The 18666-nt window shown below is 39.1% G+C and overlaps 2 protein-coding genes across 2 annotated transcripts in view; both read right to left on the reverse strand.

The window, feature by feature from the left end:
- The window catches only part of POLN (polymerase (DNA directed) nu), an 84769-nt gene extending 79224 nt beyond the window's left edge, over positions 1–5545 (reverse strand). Inside the window, exon 1 of the mRNA XM_015558420.1 lies at positions 5131–5545. Within this exon, the coding sequence (XP_015413906.1) occupies positions 5131–5269 (139 nt within the window). The 5' untranslated portion in view covers positions 5270–5545. The remainder of the gene's footprint in view (positions 1–5130) is intronic.
- A 2548-nt stretch (positions 5546–8093) lies between these two features.
- HAUS3 (HAUS augmin like complex subunit 3) lies at positions 8094–18614 on the reverse strand. Its single transcript, XM_006755208.2, has 4 exons — positions 17354–18614; positions 15651–16090; positions 13090–13318; positions 8094–8427 (listed from the first exon to the last, which is right to left on the reverse strand). Exons 1-4 carry the CDS (start codon positions 18260–18262, stop codon positions 8194–8196), a joined length of 1812 nt encoding a protein of 603 aa, XP_006755271.1. The 5' UTR covers positions 18263–18614; the 3' UTR covers positions 8094–8193.
- Between the last annotated feature and the right edge of the window lie 52 nt (positions 18615–18666).

Genomic DNA, 18666 nt, shown 5'->3' on the forward strand with positions numbered 1-18666 from the left:
GACCAACCCCTCACCCGAGAGTGAGCCCATGGTCACCATGCCTTCCTCAGGCCAGGGCCGACGTGTGTGCTGTGAAATGTGGGTAGGGAACCGAGAGGTGGCCAATATCACCTTGGTGCCAAGTACATGCTTCCCTGCCCCCATCATATACTAGTAACAGCAGCCCTAACATGACCAGGTGGTCCATCAGATGGAGATGGCATTCCTTGCCTGCCAGGCTCTTCACATAAGGAACTTGGAATGACTGGGTAGCAGCTGGACCTTGGACTGGAGCGGTACCCTTCCTGTGCCACTGGTGGGCTGCCCCTCGGAGAGTCAGGACAACCTGTAGGACCCAGACCGTTGGAAAGCAGGGCCACTCCTACTTCCACCTTTTGGTTCCGACCCCGTAACTGTACACATGGGAGACAAGGGAGAGAGAAAACAGCCTTGACGCAGGGCAGAGCGAACTGAAATCAACGCCTGGCAGGGTTTGCTGTGACTGAAAATAAGCGTTTTAGGGTTATGGGATAGAAATAAAAATATAAATCGTTTATCCATATACTCTTGACTAGAGTGAATATAACCAAAATATATCTATTTTGTCACTTTGTTATCTGTCCTTAAAATTGCAAAGATTTCCATGAGATGATGGAAATAAACATTTCACATAGATGAATTGGATTCTGACAAATATCTACCTCTAGGGGCCTCAAACTCCTAATTTGCAATGTCTGTAGAAATATTTTTATTTTACTAGAAAACACCAAATTCACCTCTAAGCTCTCTCAAGTTAAGTTAAAAAGAACCTGGATAAATGTATGCTAGAAAACATTACTTGATCTCTATAGGTCCTTAGAAAAAACACAGGTGTATTCTAATAAATATGTTCTTAATCATATGTACAGCACCAGGTCGGCCCCAAATCACCCTGAAAACTCCTCCTCCCATTATTTACCAAAGACTTTCAGTAGCATTACTGAACAATAAGATGCCAATGAAAACTCAAGTCAGATGAACCTAATTCTGAATCTAGTTTAAAAGTGTATGAATTAGGGTAAAAAGCTGAACTACTCTTCACAAAAGACCCAGCAATACAATACAATGCAATGGCTTAAGGAACAAAGAGCAGGTTTATTTCTCAGGTCGAGGTGAGCAGCCTCAGCTGGCGGTGCAGCTGCTCATGAAGTCACTCTGGGACCCGCTCTGTCCAGCACGGAGTTCCACGACCCGCTAGGACACTGCTATGGTCTACAGGGCTGGGAAGGAGTCGTTTCAGGTTGCAACTGGAGGGAAGGCAAGAGGTGGCCAGCTAGGAAGCAAGCTGGATGTTCTCAGGCCTACCCTGGAAATGGCACACACGTACCACTGACAGGAACCTGCCACTTGGCCGCACCTGACCGTGAGAAGACAGCCATGCAGTCTGATCGTGTGCCGCAGAACGGAAGGACTCTGGTGTGGCAAACACATAGTCTTTCCCAAAAGGCTTTTGGAGCAATACAAAATGCCCGTGATTGAGACATGAGAAAAGGTTGCCATAAAACGTCAGGATAATGGTTACTGCTGAGCAAGGAGAGGGTATTAAGTCGTATTTTTAGTTTTTGCATCTTTTTTTCTTCCTCTCGGCAAAGGGTTTTAAAATAAGAGATCAATCTTGCACAAAGTTTATGCAGTCCAATCCTTACTGAATATGTATCTCAAGATACCTCAAGTAGTCTAGCAGATCAGAAAAGGAGACCCCAAAGTGACATATAATATTAATAATGTTCGCTTTTACTTTAGTGTTTGTAAACCAAATATTTGTAGCTTTTTAAAAAATATGTATTTTATTGATTTTTTTACAGAGAGGAAGAGAGAGGGATAGAGAGTTAGAAACATCGATGAGAGAGAAACATCAATCCGCTGCCTCCTGCACACCTCCTACTGGGGATGTGCCTGCAACCAAGGTACATGCCCTTGACCGTAATTGAACCTGGGACCCTTCATTCCGTAGGCCGACATTCTAACCCAGTGATGGTGAACTTTTTGAGCTCGGCGTGTCAGCATCTTGAAAAACCCTAACTTAACTCTGATGCCGTGTCACATATGGAAGTTTTTTGATATTTGCAACCACAGTAAAACAAAGACCTATATTTTTGATATTTATTTTATATATTTAAATGCCATTTAACGAAGAAAAATCAACCAAAAAAATGAGTTCGCATGTCACCTCTGACACACGTGTCATAAGTTCGCCATCACTGCTCTATCCACTGAGCCAAACTAGTTAGGGCTGTAGCTTATTCTCATTGATTTCTGAGTGCAAGTTTGGTATGTACTTGGTATGAAATGCGTTTTCAGAAGTTAAATGCTTTTAAGAGGCAAGAACAGCTCAGCATGTGACAAAGAACCCAAGAATCATTAGGTCTTACATCCAGCATCATTCATCAGTAACCCACAAGCAATCCAACTTTAATTCAAATTCCTATCCTATGTAATAAAAGCCTAATATGCCAAGTGTCCGGTCGTCTAGTCAACCAAAGTGTAATATGCTAATGATATGCTAAGGCAACTCAATTGCTCGCTATGATGTGCACTGACCACCAGGGGACTGGTAGGTTAGCTTGCTGCTGGGGTCCAGCTGATCAGGACTGAGCAAGATGAGCTGGACACTCCCTCGAGCCCTCCCACGGTCCCTCCCCAGCTGGCCAACCTCCTGCGTCCCTCCCCGGCCCCGATTGTGCACCGGTGGGGTCCCTCGGCCTAGCCTGCGCACTCTTGCAATCAGAGACCCCTCAGGGGATGTCAGAGAGCTGGTTTCAGCTCAGTCCTGCAGGCCAGACCGAGGGACCCCACTGGTGCACAAATTTGTGCATCGGGCCTCTGGTGAAATAATAAAACTGGTGAGACTTAGTGGCAGACAGACTCTAAGGTGGTTGGTCCCATGACCCATGCCTCCTAGTATTCATGCCCCTGTAAACTCCTTCCCCCAAGTGCAGATGCGACTTGCTGACTCACTTCTAAACAACAGAATAAAGGACAGGATATTTGTGATTATGCCACATAAAACTGTAATGTCAGTCTTGCTAGGGACACACTCTTGCTGGCTTTGAAAAAGCAAGCGTCTATATGATGAAAAGGTGCCTATGGTCACAATTACGTAAAAGGAACTGAATTCTGCCAAGAAGTGAATTCTGCCGTGTGAACTTGGAAGCGAATGCTTCATTTGAGCCTCAGATGAGACTCCAGGCCTGGCTGACACCTGCACCATAGCCTTGCAGATGCCTCCGCTAAGCTGTGCCCGGCTCCCAACCCACTGACACTGTGAGATATCAAATGTGTTGTTTTAGTTACTAAGTTTGCAGTGATGGTGTTACGTGACAACAGATAACAGAATCCTTGTGAAAACCCACTTTTTTCAAATCCAAAACACCTGACAAAAAATAAAAACTTATTTTTCTATTATCTGTCTTCTCAATAAATTTATAAAAACTAGGGATCTAACAGAGTGTTTTAAGACTATGACGAGAGAGTTTGTGAGCTGGGTGAAATTTTCCTCCAGAGACTCCCGTTGTAACTCCTACCAGAGGCATTTCCTGACCCGTTCCTGAAGGGGCACAATCCCACTTGTCAAGTGCACACTGCCCTTCAGGAAGCAAATCTACACAGAACAAAGGAGAAAGCTCTTCAATGATTAACTTTTTGTCTTTTGTTACTATTCCCACCACCAGCATCATCCCCCTAAAACACTAGGTATGTAGTCCACACCCAAAATCCTTACCAGTTACCTTATTCGTAACTTCTGTAAGACACACAAGCAACAGATGCCTGAATATAAATGGAGCGAAGTGTTAAGCGTGATTATATCTTAATTAAGAAACTGCATTTATAACTGTGTTTGCATTGTTTGTCAATACTCTCAATTATTTCATCTCAATATAATTACTCAATTATATCTCAGTCACTTATAACTTACTCTGGAGAAAAGAAACAAACAACCTATTGGCCCAGACTTACAAATTTAAAATAAAAACTATTTTGCTAGTGAAAAGTGTTCCAAACATTTCAGTCACATTTATGAGTGTGTCACAGCTTTTACTATTATACCACGTCATGAATATATATATACAAAGATTCACCAACCTTTGCCCCGTAAGAGTTTACATACTTCTATGTCAGTACCATATATATATATTATGTATATATATCTCGTCAAAAACACTTCTTGCCCTGGCAGGTTTGGTTCAGTGGTTGTTAGAACACTGGCCTGCAGACAGAGGGTCTCGGGTTTGATTCCTGGTCAAGGGCACGTACCTGGGTTGCAGGTTCGATCCCCAGTCCCCATCAGGGAACACGCAGGTGGCAACCAATTGATGTCTCTCTTATCAATGTTTCTCTCTCCCTCCCTCCCTCTTAAAAAATAAATCAATGGAAAAAATATCCTCGGGTGAGGATTCACAAAAAAACTTCGAAAACAAAAACAAAAAAACACTTCTCTTGTCCACCATATACAATAAGCAAATACAGTCATCCAGTATCATTAGGGGATGGGTTCCAGGACTCCCAGGGCTACCAAAATCCATGGATACTCAAATCCCTTACATAAAATGCCATAGTATTTACATATAACCTATACTGGCATAAAGACCACAGCAGGGTATGCCTACACATCATTTTATTTGGGAGGACTCAACATAGTACTGGGTGCATGTCAAACTCAAGTTTTGCTGCTTTCTGGAATTTTCTGGGTTTTTCATTTTTTGCTATTATTTCTATCTGCAGTTGGTTGAACTGCAGATATGGAGGGCTGGGTGTACTGTGTACGCGCTCAATGACTCCAGAGCTAAGGCTGAGGCACCGGCACTGTGGAGGAGCCCTTGTCTTTTGAAGTTACTTAGAGCTGATGAGATCTAAGGGAATGTCCGACAGCAGTGCCTGGGGCAAGGAAGCATTACGCTGAAAAACAAGGGCTACGGGAGCAGCAGCTCAGTCATCACTGAACACAAGTAAAGTGAGGCAAAGCTGGACTCCACTTGTTCGTAGGCAGGCGCTGCCCCACACAATTTACGTTTTATAGAATAATTTTTCTACATTTCATTTTCAAACTCTTAGTCTTAAGAATTAATAACACCAAAGTAACAAATGACAGAAAGGCTCATAAATATTACTCACTCTTTTCACTCTCTCTCCAATTCTTAGGCTCCACTAAATCACCTGAATGCATAGCAGACATAATCTTCTGAGCAACACTGGAAAGTGGCATCTGACAGAGATCAAAGCCTACAAATGCCTCATAATTTTCCATTTTCATAAAATCCTAAACATAAGATAAACATAATACCTATATATTAATTTTGAGCCTTCAAAATAAGAAACAAGAAATCTGAAATTTTTTATGTACTTTCATAAAAATTTTTATATTAAAAACCACAAGTAGTAGATATAAACTGTCCCTTTTACATATAGGATCGTAAGAACTAAGTAATGGTTAGAGGCTCATTTGGGGTATTATCTATGTATGTAAAAGCCTAATATGCAGTGTCCCCTCGGCAGTTCAACCTACTAAGTACGATCACCAGCAGCCGGCAGCCAGAGAAGGGAAGCCCGGACTGGCAGCCAGCAGGGACCCTACCTGTGCATGAATTTCAGGCACTGGGCCTCTAGTGATATATAAGTAACAAAGAACTTATTTTCTAGTTAACCAATTGTGAAGCAATTTACTCCAATACTTTCTAGTTTCAGTTATTATAGTCTTCAAATATACAAACCTAATAGCATAGTTATTTTTAACTGACTGGCATGATGACACACCACCTGACATCCTTTCACTCCCTCTGCTCAGCTATACTGGGCCCCTTGGGCTGAGAACATGAAGGTCTGGAAGCCACAGAACAAATCACCAAATAGCTGGTTGGTCATCTAACATATTTGACACTAATCTTAACAGAATTTACTTCATTAACCAGGAAACAGGTGACATACTTTTCCCTATTGCTGGAGAAAAGAAAATTTTTCATTATCTAGTCCAAGGTAGAATCGGGGAAAAATGTTTTTTAAGCATATTAAGATTTATTTCATAAATTTTAAATAATGTACACATACAATAATTGGCAAAACAGTTTTGTTCAATGCATTACAAAAATTATCAGGGCTCATCTGTCACCTATGCAACCCATTTTCTGATAGTTATGGTTGAAAATTCCATAAAGATCACATTAGAGGTTTTTAGATATCAAGAGGTCATTCTTAAGTAATATCTGTATCTTTCTATAAAACTCACATGGTATAGAAGAGAGGCCATGTATAAATCAGGCATTAAAGAAGCATTTGATGCAATAACTGATAAGCTACTTCAAATTATTTCATACCAACTCTTCTATTTGTTCAAATACTGTATACTTGTGTCCCGACTATTACAGTCCAACCTTTTTTTCACATCAAAGAAACTAATTAAAATAGCATTATGCACCTGTCCTGGTGGGTGTGGCTCAGTGGCAGCCTCGCCTGCACAAGGGGAGGGGGGAGCTCAGGTTTGATTCCTGGTCAAGGGCATGTACCTGGGTTGCAGGTTCAATCCCCACTGCCAGTAGCAGCGTGTGTGGGAGGCAACTAATCGATGTGTCTCTGTCACCTCATTTCTCCCTCTCTCCCCACCTCCCTCCCTTCCACTCTCTCTAGAATTAGTGGAAAAAATATCCTCACTCCTTGGGTGAGGATTGTTTTAAAAAAGTATTATGCATCCTTTGAGCAAGCACTTCTAAGGAATTTTGAAATTTCGTTGGAAAGTCATTCATGTGTAAGTCACACTGAAGTTAAAGCAGTGCTGAAATGTCTGGCAGAAATTCTGAGGCCCCAGGACCCAGTCTGTAAAATGAACAATGGGCCAAAGGAGACTTGACATTTGCTGTGGTCCAAGTAAGAACATTAAGTCTCAAAGTCTATAGTAGAAAATGATGACGGAATACAGAGTGGCAGAATTTTACTTTACAGTCAAATATAGACTTAGCTATCCCATATATTATTAAGCTTACAGCTTTAACAAAGCTGATTCAAAGTTCTACAAAATTTAAAAACATTTAACAGAATATTTCTATTTCTAAAAAAATTAATAAAGGAGAGCTACAACTCTATTAAAAAAACCAGAACCCTATACACACACTTTTTCCTTTACAATACATACATTTTCACTTAAAGGAAGAATTGTATGTCTTCTCTTTGGCGTATCTGAATTGTCAGCATCACTACGCTTGCACTTTCAGGTTATTAAGTAAAGTAAGGGTGACTTGCACACAAGCACTGTAACAGCTGATCCGATAAGCAAGACAGTTAAGTGACTAATAGGCAGGTAGCATACAGTGCAGACATGCTGAAAAAACAGGATAATTCACGTCCCAGACTAGACAGAACATGTGGGCATGAAATCTCATCACACTATTCAGAACAGCACACAATTTAAAACTTATGAACTGGCCTAACTGGCGTAGCTCAGTGGTTGAGCATTGACCTATGAACCAGGTCACGGTTCAATTCCTGGTCAGGGCACATGCCTGGGTTGTGGGCTTGAACCCTGGTGAGGGATGCAGGAGGTAGCTGATAAATGGTTCTCTCTCATCATTGATGTTTCTCTCTCATCATTGATGTTTCTCTCTCTCTCTCTCTACCTTCATCTCTCAAATCAATAAAAAAATGTGTATTTTTAAAAATAACAAAAGCGGCCGAAACCGGTTTGGCTCGGTGGCTAGAGCGTCGGCCCGTTGACTGAAGGGTCCCAGGTTCGATTCCGGTCAAGGGCATGTACCTTGGTTGCGGGCACATCCCCAATAGAGTGTGCAGGAGGCAGCTCATGTATGTTTCTAAACAAAAAAACTTATGAACTGTTTATTTCTGAAATTTTCCACATCTATTTGCAGACTATAGTTGACTGCAGGTAACTGAAACAGCAGAAAGCAAAACTGCAGATAAGGGGAAAGCTACTGTAATGTGTTTTTCTTGTAAGTACAAAGTTACCAGGACTAAGTGGCACCAAGCAAATATTCAAGTCATATTAAGCACTGACTCTGAACAAACATGTTATAGAAAGAAAAAAAAAAACTGATATAATACTTGAATTCATTAAATTAAATGTTCCATTGACCTCAAATTTAAATTCTTAGTGTTTATTAGCTATATTCTCCTCCTAATATGTAAAACATTAAAACACAGCATATGTAATAAAGATTCAGTATGTAGTAATTTTTAATCTTTGAGATCAGCAGCCTTAATCTTTGATTGGTTTTCTAAATTTTCCACGATCTCTTTCAGATAATCTTCATCTTTACAAAAATATACATATAATTCTCTTTCCATTTGATGCAGTTTATTAGATGCCAAAATTTTCCTTTTTGTCTTTACATCAGCAAGAATATCAGTGAGAAGATGATTTAGTTTATTCAGTTGAGACTCAACTTGATGAAACTGCTCCGTTAACTCCTAAAAGGAAAATTAAAATGCTTTTAATGCAAGAGCTCTATTTGCAACACCAGTTATAAATTTAAAATGCAATTTATATGGAAAAAATATAAATGATGTAATCATTCCCACCATTTTAACAGTAAATGACCCTCAATTAAAAATCCATAGGTTTAATATAAATTTTATGTAAGATCAATTGCAGCAACTCCTGACAGGCAATTTTAAGTGATTCAAAGCAAACTCTTACTCTCTGAAGAGTATGTTATGTAAAAACTGTTCTGCATACTCATACATTCAACAAATACTAGTCTCCTTGAATGCCTGCCATGTTCCAAGTACTGTTTTAACTCTATGGATTGTAAGAAAGAACACATCTCCTTCATGGAGCTTACATTCTGATTAATCAAACCTTGTTTTAACTTAATCTCTTTATTCTAGACATTAAGAGGAACTCAGAAAGCCTTGAAATAAAGGAATACCAATGAAAAAGAATTACCTCAACAAAAATCTCCATTTTTTCCTTTTTTTCAAATTGTTGTAGAAGATAAAACTACACGATACTCAACAATCCTTCTCACTTCCTAACATTAAAGCAGCTTATTACGACGTTTCCATGGCGTTCTAACCAAGTACATACTCCTATGAACTACAGCCAGTATTACCTACCAAAGAAGTTCTCAGAAAACCTGTAGCTCTACCTCCCTCGTAACCTTCCACAGGTTGTCAGCACGGTTATAACCCGTGGCACTTGTTATGAGTACAGATCCCTATACCTCGCTCCACACCAAATTACTCAAACTCTGGCCCGGCCCGTTTGGTCGGTAGTTAGAGTGTCAGCCCACAGATGAAGAACTGCAGGTTCAATTCCTGGTCAAGGGCACATACTTTGGTTGCAGGTACCTGGCCCCAGTTCGGGCAAGAGCGGAGGCAACCAAATGACGAGTCTCTCTCACGTCAAAGTTTCTCTCTCTCTCTCTTCTCCCCCCTCCTCCCTCTCTGTCACTCTCTCTCAAAATCAATGGAAAAAATATCCTCAGATGAGGATTAAAAAAAAAAAAGTGAATTACTCAAACTCTGCAACAGGACCAGGAAGCTACATTTCAATAGGCTCCCTGGTAATTCTAATGTACAAGTTCAAGAATGACAGCTTAACATGTCATAAATATCAGACAGCAATACTTAAACTACATTAAAAAAATCAAGTAGTACCTACATTAAGTGGTTTCCTTTTGAGGAAAAATTTGGTAAACCTTAATACAATGAGAAACAATCTCACCTTTAATTTCAATACTAAAGATCCTAATAACAATTGTTAAAAAAATACTCCAATAAATACTGAAAATGTTCAACTTCATTAACAATAAAAATGTAAGTTAAAATGGATGGCATTTTGTACCTCACTAGGCTAGGGAAAAATACTGAATCATGACACCCCAGTAAGATTTAATGAAATCATCCTATTTTAGGATACAGTTTCACATGTTAACATATCTGAAATTAACATGCATTTTATATTGAAGAGCACCATGTAATTGTTATTGACCAGACATATTCATAAGAAATGTTGTATCACCAACATTAAAAAAAAAAAATGTATTGTGGTAAGAACACTTAACAGGTCTCCCCTCTTAAGAGGACAGTACAGTACTGTAAATATAGGCACAATGTTAGACAGCAGACCTCTAGAACTTTTTCATCTTGCATGACTGAAACTTTATACCTGATTAACAACTCCCCATTTCCCCTTCCCCGGTTCTAACAACCATTATTCTATGCTTTGCTTCTATGGGTCTGATTAGTTTACATATCTCACGAGTGGAATCATGCATTTGTCTTGTGACTTAGCTTATTTCACGGAGCATAATTTCCTCAAGGTTCATCTATGTTGGCACACATTGCAGGACTTTAGGGCTGAGAAATATTCCATTGTATGTCTCTACCACATTTCCTTTATCCATTCTTCCACTGATAGACATTTAGGTTGTTTTCACACCTTGCCTGTTCTCAGTAGTGCTGCAATGGACATGTGAGTGCTAATATCTGTTTGGGATCCTGATTTCAATTCCTTAGTTTAAATGCCTAGAAGTGGGCTTGCTGGGTGACAGGGTAGTTCTACAGTTTGCTGAACCTCCAAACTGTTTTTCACAGCAGCTGCACCACTTTACACTTCCCCCAACCATGTACAAGTGTTTCAGTTTCTCCACATCCTCACAAATACTTCCTGTCTTTTACTTTTTTGATAATAGCCAACAGGTTTAAGGTAGTATCTCAGTGGTTTTGAAGCATTTCCCTGATGACCTGTTAGCCATTTGTATGTCTTCTTGGAGAAATATCCATTCAAGTCATTAGCCTACTTTTTAATCTGATTATTGTTTTTGTTTTGCTATCGCCAACATTCTTTTTAAAAATATATATATTTTATTGATTTTTTACAGAGAGGAAGGGAGAGGGATAGAGAGTTAGAAACATCGATGAGAGAGAAACATCGATCAGCTGCCTCCTGCACACCCCCTCCTGGGGATGTTCCCGCAACCCAGGCACATGCCCTTGACTGGAATCAAACCTGGGACCCTTCAGTCCGCAGGCCGACGCTCTATCCACTGAGCAAAACCGGCCAGGGCATCGCCAACATTCTTAATGTTTATTGTGAAAAAATACAGACTACAACTTTGAATCAAAAAATAACATGCAAGGCCCTGGCCAGTTGCACAGTGGTTTAGAACATCAACCCTTGGGTTCAATTCCCAGTTAGGCCATCCGACCTCAGTTGCAGGTTTCCCAGCACCAGTAGTGGTGGGAAGCGGCTAATTGATGTGTCTCTCTCTCATGTAGATGTTTCTCCCTCTTTGCCCCCCTCTCCTCCCTCCCTTCCACTCTCTATAGAAATCAATGGAAAAAAATATACTGTAGTGAGGAATTAAAAAAAACCCAACAACATAGAATAATTGGACTAAATGTGGAGCTTTAGGAATACCATATTTAAATGGGCTAATTTTCCCTTTTTAATGTATATTCAAAATATGATAAACATTTGTTTATCTACACCTAAAAGATATAAGTATAAAAAAAATCTAAATAAGGATATGTCAGTTTAACAGAAAAAGTTTTTTTCTTAGCAATTCATAAATTGATAGCATACCATATGATCAACGGTTGACATTTAAATTATACTGGTGGCTTTAAAAAGCAATATGGCAGTATCAAAGGCAAAAAAAAAAAGTGCACATTCAAGAAACCCAATAATCTACTTCCAAGAATTCATCCAAATGAAAGTATACAACAACAAAAGACTATATACACAAGATATATATGATGTCATTCAAGAGCAAACAAGAAAAAAACTATCACAGTATTTAGCAATGGTGAACTGGTTACAGAAATTATGACACAATAATTAAATCAATAGAGTACTGTAACATTAAAAATTAAGAAAATTATTTAGACTTGTGCTATGGACATGTCCAAAACTGTATAAGGAACACTGGTGAGTTTATTCAGTAGTGGGTTTTCTTCAAGTAACATATACTCATACTTTACTTGAGGACCTGACAAAACCAAAAAATCCAAATATCAATTGGAGATCCCAGATGACAGTAGAGTAGGTGGAAGTTATACTTACCTCCTCCTAGGACCAAACTGGAATTACAACTAAATTATAGAACAAACTGAATAACCAACTACATCAAACTAAAGTTTTTGTGGCCCTAGCCAGTGCTTAATGGTTAGAGCATCAGCCCACAGACCAAAGGGTTGAGGGTTCAATTCCTGGTCAGGGCACATACACATCAATGTTTCTCTTGGGGGGGCGGGATATATATATATATATGTGTGTGTATGTGTGTGTGTGTGTGTGTGTGTGTATATCAATTAAAGCATATCCTTGTGTGAGGATTTAAAAAAAAAATGAAGAAACAAGTTACTGAATAATACATACAAAATAATACCATGTATGTATATAAAGTTCAAAACATACAATATAGTATAGGAATATATGTCTAATAAAACTACAAATAAAAGCAAGCAAATGATAAAAGTAAGAATAGAAGAGAGGCCGAGACCGGTTTGGCTCAGTGGATAGAGCGTCGGCCTGGGGACTGAAAGGTCCCTGGTTCGATTCCGGTCAAGGGCATGTACCTGGGTTGCTCGCACATCCCCCTTTGGGGATGTGCAGGAGGGAGCTGATCGATGTTTCTCTCTCATCGATGTTTCTAACTCTCTATATCTCTCTCCTTTCCTCTCTGTAAAAAATCAATAAAATATATTTAAAAAAAAAAAAAAAAGAATAGAAGAGAGGGAAACACTATTAGGAGGAGCATTCTATTACTAAGTATATACAGTATTTTAAAGATATAACTCTAATCCTGTATTTGCTAAGGCAGATGAAAAAAAATACAGGGGTGGTTTTATTATTACTATTTTAATTCTTAGCATTAGTATTACATTTCCTTGTATGTTTGAAATACTTTATAAATTTAAGAATTTTGTGTCCACTATAAAAACTATCTGAAAAAAATGTATCTACATGTGAACAAAAAATATGATATGTAAAAAAATAAACTTTGTATTAGGGCAACAGGATTTGGGGTAATATTTTCCTCATATGAACATTTTCTTTAGTATCTTTTACAATGAACATTATTTTTAAATCACTTTCAAATACTATGTATGGCAAGCACCCACCTGATCACTAAGCAAAGGCTGGTTTCCTCCTTGATACAAAACATCACAAAGCATGTCCACATCATTATTCAGTTTGGACAGAAAGAAAGAATGTTCTTGAGCAGATACTGCCAATTGATCTTGTACTAAAGAAACATCCTGTTTTAATTTCTCAGCCACTTCCTCCAGGTTTTCATGGGTTATAAACAATTCTTTTTTCTTATTCTCTCCTTCTAAAAGCTGATGAAGCCTAAAATGTGAAAATAAAAATTAGAGAAAGAAACCCTAAAGTCAGTATAGTTTTCAAAATTACAATCCACTATATGGGGACATCTTTTGGATAGCTAACAACTTAAAAAAATATTAATCTGTCTGCTATTACACCAAGCAACTGAAAACATTCCAACTAAAATACTATTTCGCCAAGACAGCGTGGCTCAGTGGTTGAGTGTCGACCTATGAACCAGGAGGTCACGGTTTGATTCCCAATTCTCGATATGAGCACATGCCTCAGTTGCGGAGGGAAATGGGGGAGGGTTCAGCAACTAGGGGGCATAAAGGAGGCAGTTGATCAATGTTCTTTTAGCATCGGGGTTTCTCTCTCTGTAAAATCAATAAAAACATTTTTTTAAGTAAAATGTTTAAAAAGTAAACAACAAAGAGCTACAGAAATAGTAATAGCAAACTTGCTACTTTAGTCTTAATGAGCCAGGAGGCCACTTTATCACTTCAAACATTAATGGCAGGAAAATCCTACTGGGCAAGTGGAAAAATGAGAGACAGCACTTCATATCTGACCAAAGGGTCTGCTCTTTTCCTTATAATTTTATATATATACTAGAGGCCCAGTGCATGAAATTCATGCAGGGGGGTCCCTCAGCCCAGCCTGCACCCTTGGGCCTAAACCGGCAGTCAGACATCCCCCTCACAATCCAGGACACTGCATGCACCAGTGACCATACTTTTCATACAGGTGAAAGGCATCTTGCTGTTGTATGGGCAGCTACATTTATTTGCCCTGACTATAAAAAGTAGCATATAGCACGATCCTTCTGAGGCAGTAGTACCATTTTCCCATCTTCTGGGTGGAAAAACTGAAGCAGAGAGAAGTAATTGGCTTTGTCACACAGTTGTGACAGAATCAGGGCTGACCACAAAATGTGCAAGCCAGAGTCCATGTGTGTCATCGCTGCATCATCCTGTTTTTTTCAGTGTTAGAGTAGCCTTGCCAGGTTTTAATTTTTAAATCTAACAGACTGTTCCCAATATATAGGGTAGGGTCCCTAGGCCTGGCTGGCAATCAGGGAAAATCTGTGGGGCAACCAGTGGGTGGGGTGATCGCCGAGCCCCCCTCGCCCCCCCTCTTGGCGACGTCCTGGCACCGCCCACTGGCTGCCCCTGCCCAAACGCCACCGCTGATAGCCTCCCCCTGGTGGTCAGTGTGCATCATAGTGACCGGTCAATTTGCATATTAGGGTTTTATTATATAGGATATAATTATATATATAATATATATTCATGTCAAATGTGGAAGAAGATTCTGTAGAGCTGATACATATTTAATTATTTTAACAAGTTGCAACAGAATTCATAAAACTATTCAAGCCCAAGACTGCCAACTTCGTTCTTGTGGGAACTACACAACTCCAGGGGACAACATTCATATAAATCATGATGTCAATACCACCCTCTGAAATTTTGCAATGAGGCAGCCCTATCTAGGCCCCTTGTTTCATTAATTAAAAAAACAACAACAACAAAAACACACCAAGGATTAGATGATTTTCCTCTTGTCCTAGAGAGAAATCAGGAATAGGATCCAGATTTTTGAGACCTTTGTTTTTGTTAGTTTTTTAAAAATATATATTTTTATTGATCTTAGAGAGGAAGGGAGAGGGGGAGAGAGAGAGAGAGAAACATCAATGATGAGAGAGAATCCTTGACCGGAAGCCTCCTGCATGCCCCTACTGGGGATCGATCCCCCAACCCGGGCATGTGCCCTGATCGGGATTGAACCATTACCTCCTGGTTCTTAGGTTGACACTCAACCACTGAGCCATGCCAGCCAGGCAAGGCCTTTGAGTACTTTAGCCCTCCAATTTCAGTATCCCCATACCATCAATTGCTTACATTCAGAAAAGGTGGGGAGCTAGCATTCTCAGTGATTCACCTGACTAGACACAAAATTGAAGTCTTCTCCCCTCTCTACTGCTACCTTCTCCAAATGCAGTCAATTCTCTATCCAGCAATATCGATTGTACATAAGCTGTATTCAAACTTCCTGCTGTAAACTCCTGCCCCCAAGCTATAATAAAGCATCTAATGGTGTTAAAGATGATTAAGACCTGGTATATATTCATTCCTCCAACACAATTCTCCCAGCTCTACTTCCACATTTAACATGAATGGTAAAGGGAGCAAGTAATTAAAAAAAAGAGGCATATAAAAGTGGGAGAATAAAAATGTCAAAAATGGAGTGCAAAGAATTTTTTAACCTTCCACAATTTCCACTCAAATTCTCTCTAGTATTTTACAAAACAAAAGGAAAAATAATTACTTACAACAGAAACAATGAAGCATACCTGTGAGTAGAATAATCCTTGGTATCAATGGTATTCCTTGGATTTACCTGCTGAGATACTGATGGGTCAGCTAGTATTTCTAATTGCTTATGGAGCATCATATTACTTTGATTAAGTTCATGAACCAATTTTTCAAGTTGACGATGTATGTCCCAATGCTTTCTCATTTCAATTTCATAGGATAACTGCAGAAGTTCAAACGATGCCTTTTGCTTTATCAATTGATTTATAACGAACTCTTGTCTTGCTGTATAATAGTCTTGTTTGGCAATCTGCAGATCAAAATCTCCCTTCACAACTGGCATATTCAACAACTGGGCATTCTTTTTTACCACAGCAGGCAAACTTTTGTCTTTTATATGAGTAATCTGTTCTTCGAGTTTCAGAATCTGAGTATTCAAGCTAGAAATTTTAGCATCCAAATGATCTTTTCCAAGAACCTACACAAAGAAAGCAATTATATTTCAAACTGTATGTATAAAGTTCCAATAGTTTTAAAATTATTTTCACTTTCCATTTTAGGTTAGCAGATAATATGCTCAATAATAAAAATTTCCTATTAGCAAAAGCCAAAATCATAGTTTAAAAAGAAAAAGTGTGGACCAAGTCAAGGGTAAAGCCAGTATGAATTGCTAAATTTTAATGCTATTACTACCATATATATATATGTATGTATGTATATGTATATACATACACACACACACACACAGTAATGGTTAGCAAAGTAGAGATCTTGTCATGCTTGTCTTAATCAATAAAAAGTATTAGCACACTACTCACTAATTGAAAATGTATGCTATTTCAATTTTTCTCAAAATTAATCACTAGCTATTCTCCTAGTTTGTCAGCTGATTTTCACAGTTCTAAAGAACGACAGGACTTCATACATTATTCCAAAGTTTGTCAGTTGTAGTAACTAATTTGGTGCTGGTAATGTTTTAGAAAGTTGTATATATTTTAAAATTTATTTTATTTTATAAAGAGGAAGGGAGGAAGGTAGAGGGAGGGAGGGAGATGAGAGAGGGAGAGAGAGAGAGACATCAATTTGTTGTTTCACATATCTATTCATTCATTGGTGGACTCTTATGCATGCCATGACCAGGGACCAAACAGGCAACCTTGGCTCATGGGGCAATGTTCCAACCAACTGAGCTACCCAGTCAGGGCTCAGAAAGTTGTATTTTCACTCAACTATCTAGTAGTTAAATTATCAATAAAGCAAGCTGTCCAAGACAGCAAATGACTATCTGCAATACAGCTATACATTCTCAACAAAGAATCAGGGTTTCCAGTCCACTGAACTGGATCTCTGACTTCATTAGCACTATATTCTGGTCAGAGCAAACAAGGCAGAATACCACAACACAGCAACAAGGTTCTTTACTCATAAAAATAAGGTTCATACATCATAAAAAAGGAAATTTCAGTGAGTGTATCTGAAATCAACGCAATTTCAAATTCAGAATACAAAACTACTTTTGTTTAAAATTAGTTAGATAATGTGGTTGGGGCTATAATTACTATTTCTGCCCTCCACTAATATGAGGATCTATTTGTATGAAACACTGACACACATCACAACTAAGCACTGAACAAAGAAAATGTAATGACTTCCTATATTCTCCTTCCTAAAACCCTTTAATACCTATTATATCCATTACTAAAAATGACAATATTAATCCAGCCTCATTTCTCATACTTACTTTGCTAGTGAAGCTATGAAGATTCTCCTCTGCCCATTTTATACTTGATTTCATGCTTAAATTACGTGCTTTCAAGTGAATTAACTGATGCTGAGCACACATGTATGCTAGCTGCAGCCTAGCCATCTCTAGCCGCCTCTCCTCAAGGATTTCTTGGTTATCATAAATAGATGGTGCTTGTAAATCTAAAAGCTGAAAATTCTCTTCATTTGAACTTTCAAATACTTCTTGTATACCCTGGAAGAACTGCTTTTTGGTATATAAGGTTAACGCTGCTGTGCATTGCTCTTCTTGGCTGAGATATTTTTCCAAGGAAATCTGAGATAAAAACACCAGAGGATTTGTCCCTGGACCCAAATCCGAAGGTCTGAAGAACACCATCAATTTTGCAACTCCATCTGCAAGAGCCTGAAGTTCATTCTTCATCTTAGTAGTCATAGCATTTAGAATTCCCTGACTCTGCTTCAGCTTTTTAGTGACTTCTTCTTCTTTAGCATTTAACCTCAGAGATTTGTGCCTCGTTACCGAGGCCATCAACTGACATTTATTACGTCGCTGAATTTTTAGGTTCTTTAATTTCTGCAGCGTTCGAACCTCGTCCTCTAATTTCTCTAGGTCTTTGTCATCCAGTGTAGGTATCTTCAGACTAGAAGTGTTACAGGTTTTAAGAGCTTCATCCAGTGCTGCTCCTTCCAGGATGGGCTTGCCTGATTTCTGAAGAACGCTGAAAGCCTCCAATTCTGCTTCCGACAACACGTTCTGTTCATTCACTGTCCCACAAAACCACTTCAGAAATGACCCACCTTCGACAGTCTCAAACAACCAGTCAAAGTCTTCCCCGTTAAGAGCATCAGCTTTGGGATAATCAATTTTTTTTAATGTTTCCACAAAGTCTTTTCCACAACTCATGGTTTAACTGCCCGATTTTTGTGTGACTGACACGGGTTTAGGGTACTGACATTTAGACAATAAACCCAAATACAAACAGAGCTAGTTTTACGTGAAGTCCATAGAGAAGGAAGGGGATATTTTTAGAATATATAATTTCTCCTAAGGGGGAAAAAAACAAGTGTTAGACCACAAAGAAGGCGCCTTTAGAAGGACAATGTAGATAAACACCCAGCGACACTGGTAACCTCTAACCCAGAGGCGGTTGTCTCGGAAACAGTTGAAGGGAAGGGGAAACGGCACGCACACGCACAACTAGGGTGTGACTTCAGGCTGTAATGACCAAATCCTCACGTTTTCCCCAAGAGCGGTCCAAACGCACTGTGTACAGAACAGCAGCGCCATTGGTAATTCAAGAGGAAGAC

Source organism: Myotis davidii, unplaced genomic scaffold (genome assembly GCF_000327345.1).
Source record: "Myotis davidii unplaced genomic scaffold, ASM32734v1 scaffold693, whole genome shotgun sequence".
In the NCBI taxonomy this organism is placed as follows: domain Eukaryota; kingdom Metazoa; phylum Chordata; class Mammalia; order Chiroptera; family Vespertilionidae; genus Myotis; species Myotis davidii.

What these genes read in the sequence shown, in the direction of transcription:
- HAUS3 (XM_006755208.2), bottom strand. Translation starts at nt 18,262, where the DNA reads ATGAGTTGTGGAAAAGACTTTGTGGAAACATTAAAAAAAATTGATTAT. An exon ending in TTCATAGCTTCACTAGCAAA is followed by an intron (nt 16,091 to 17,353) that starts GTAAGTATGAGA and finishes TTCTTTGTGTAG; the next exon opens with GTTCTTGGAAAAGATCATTT. An exon ending in AGCCTTTGCTTAGTGATCAG is followed by an intron (nt 8,428 to 13,089) that starts GTGGGTGCTTGC and finishes TTTTCCTTTTAG; the next exon opens with GAGTTAACGGAGCAGTTTCA.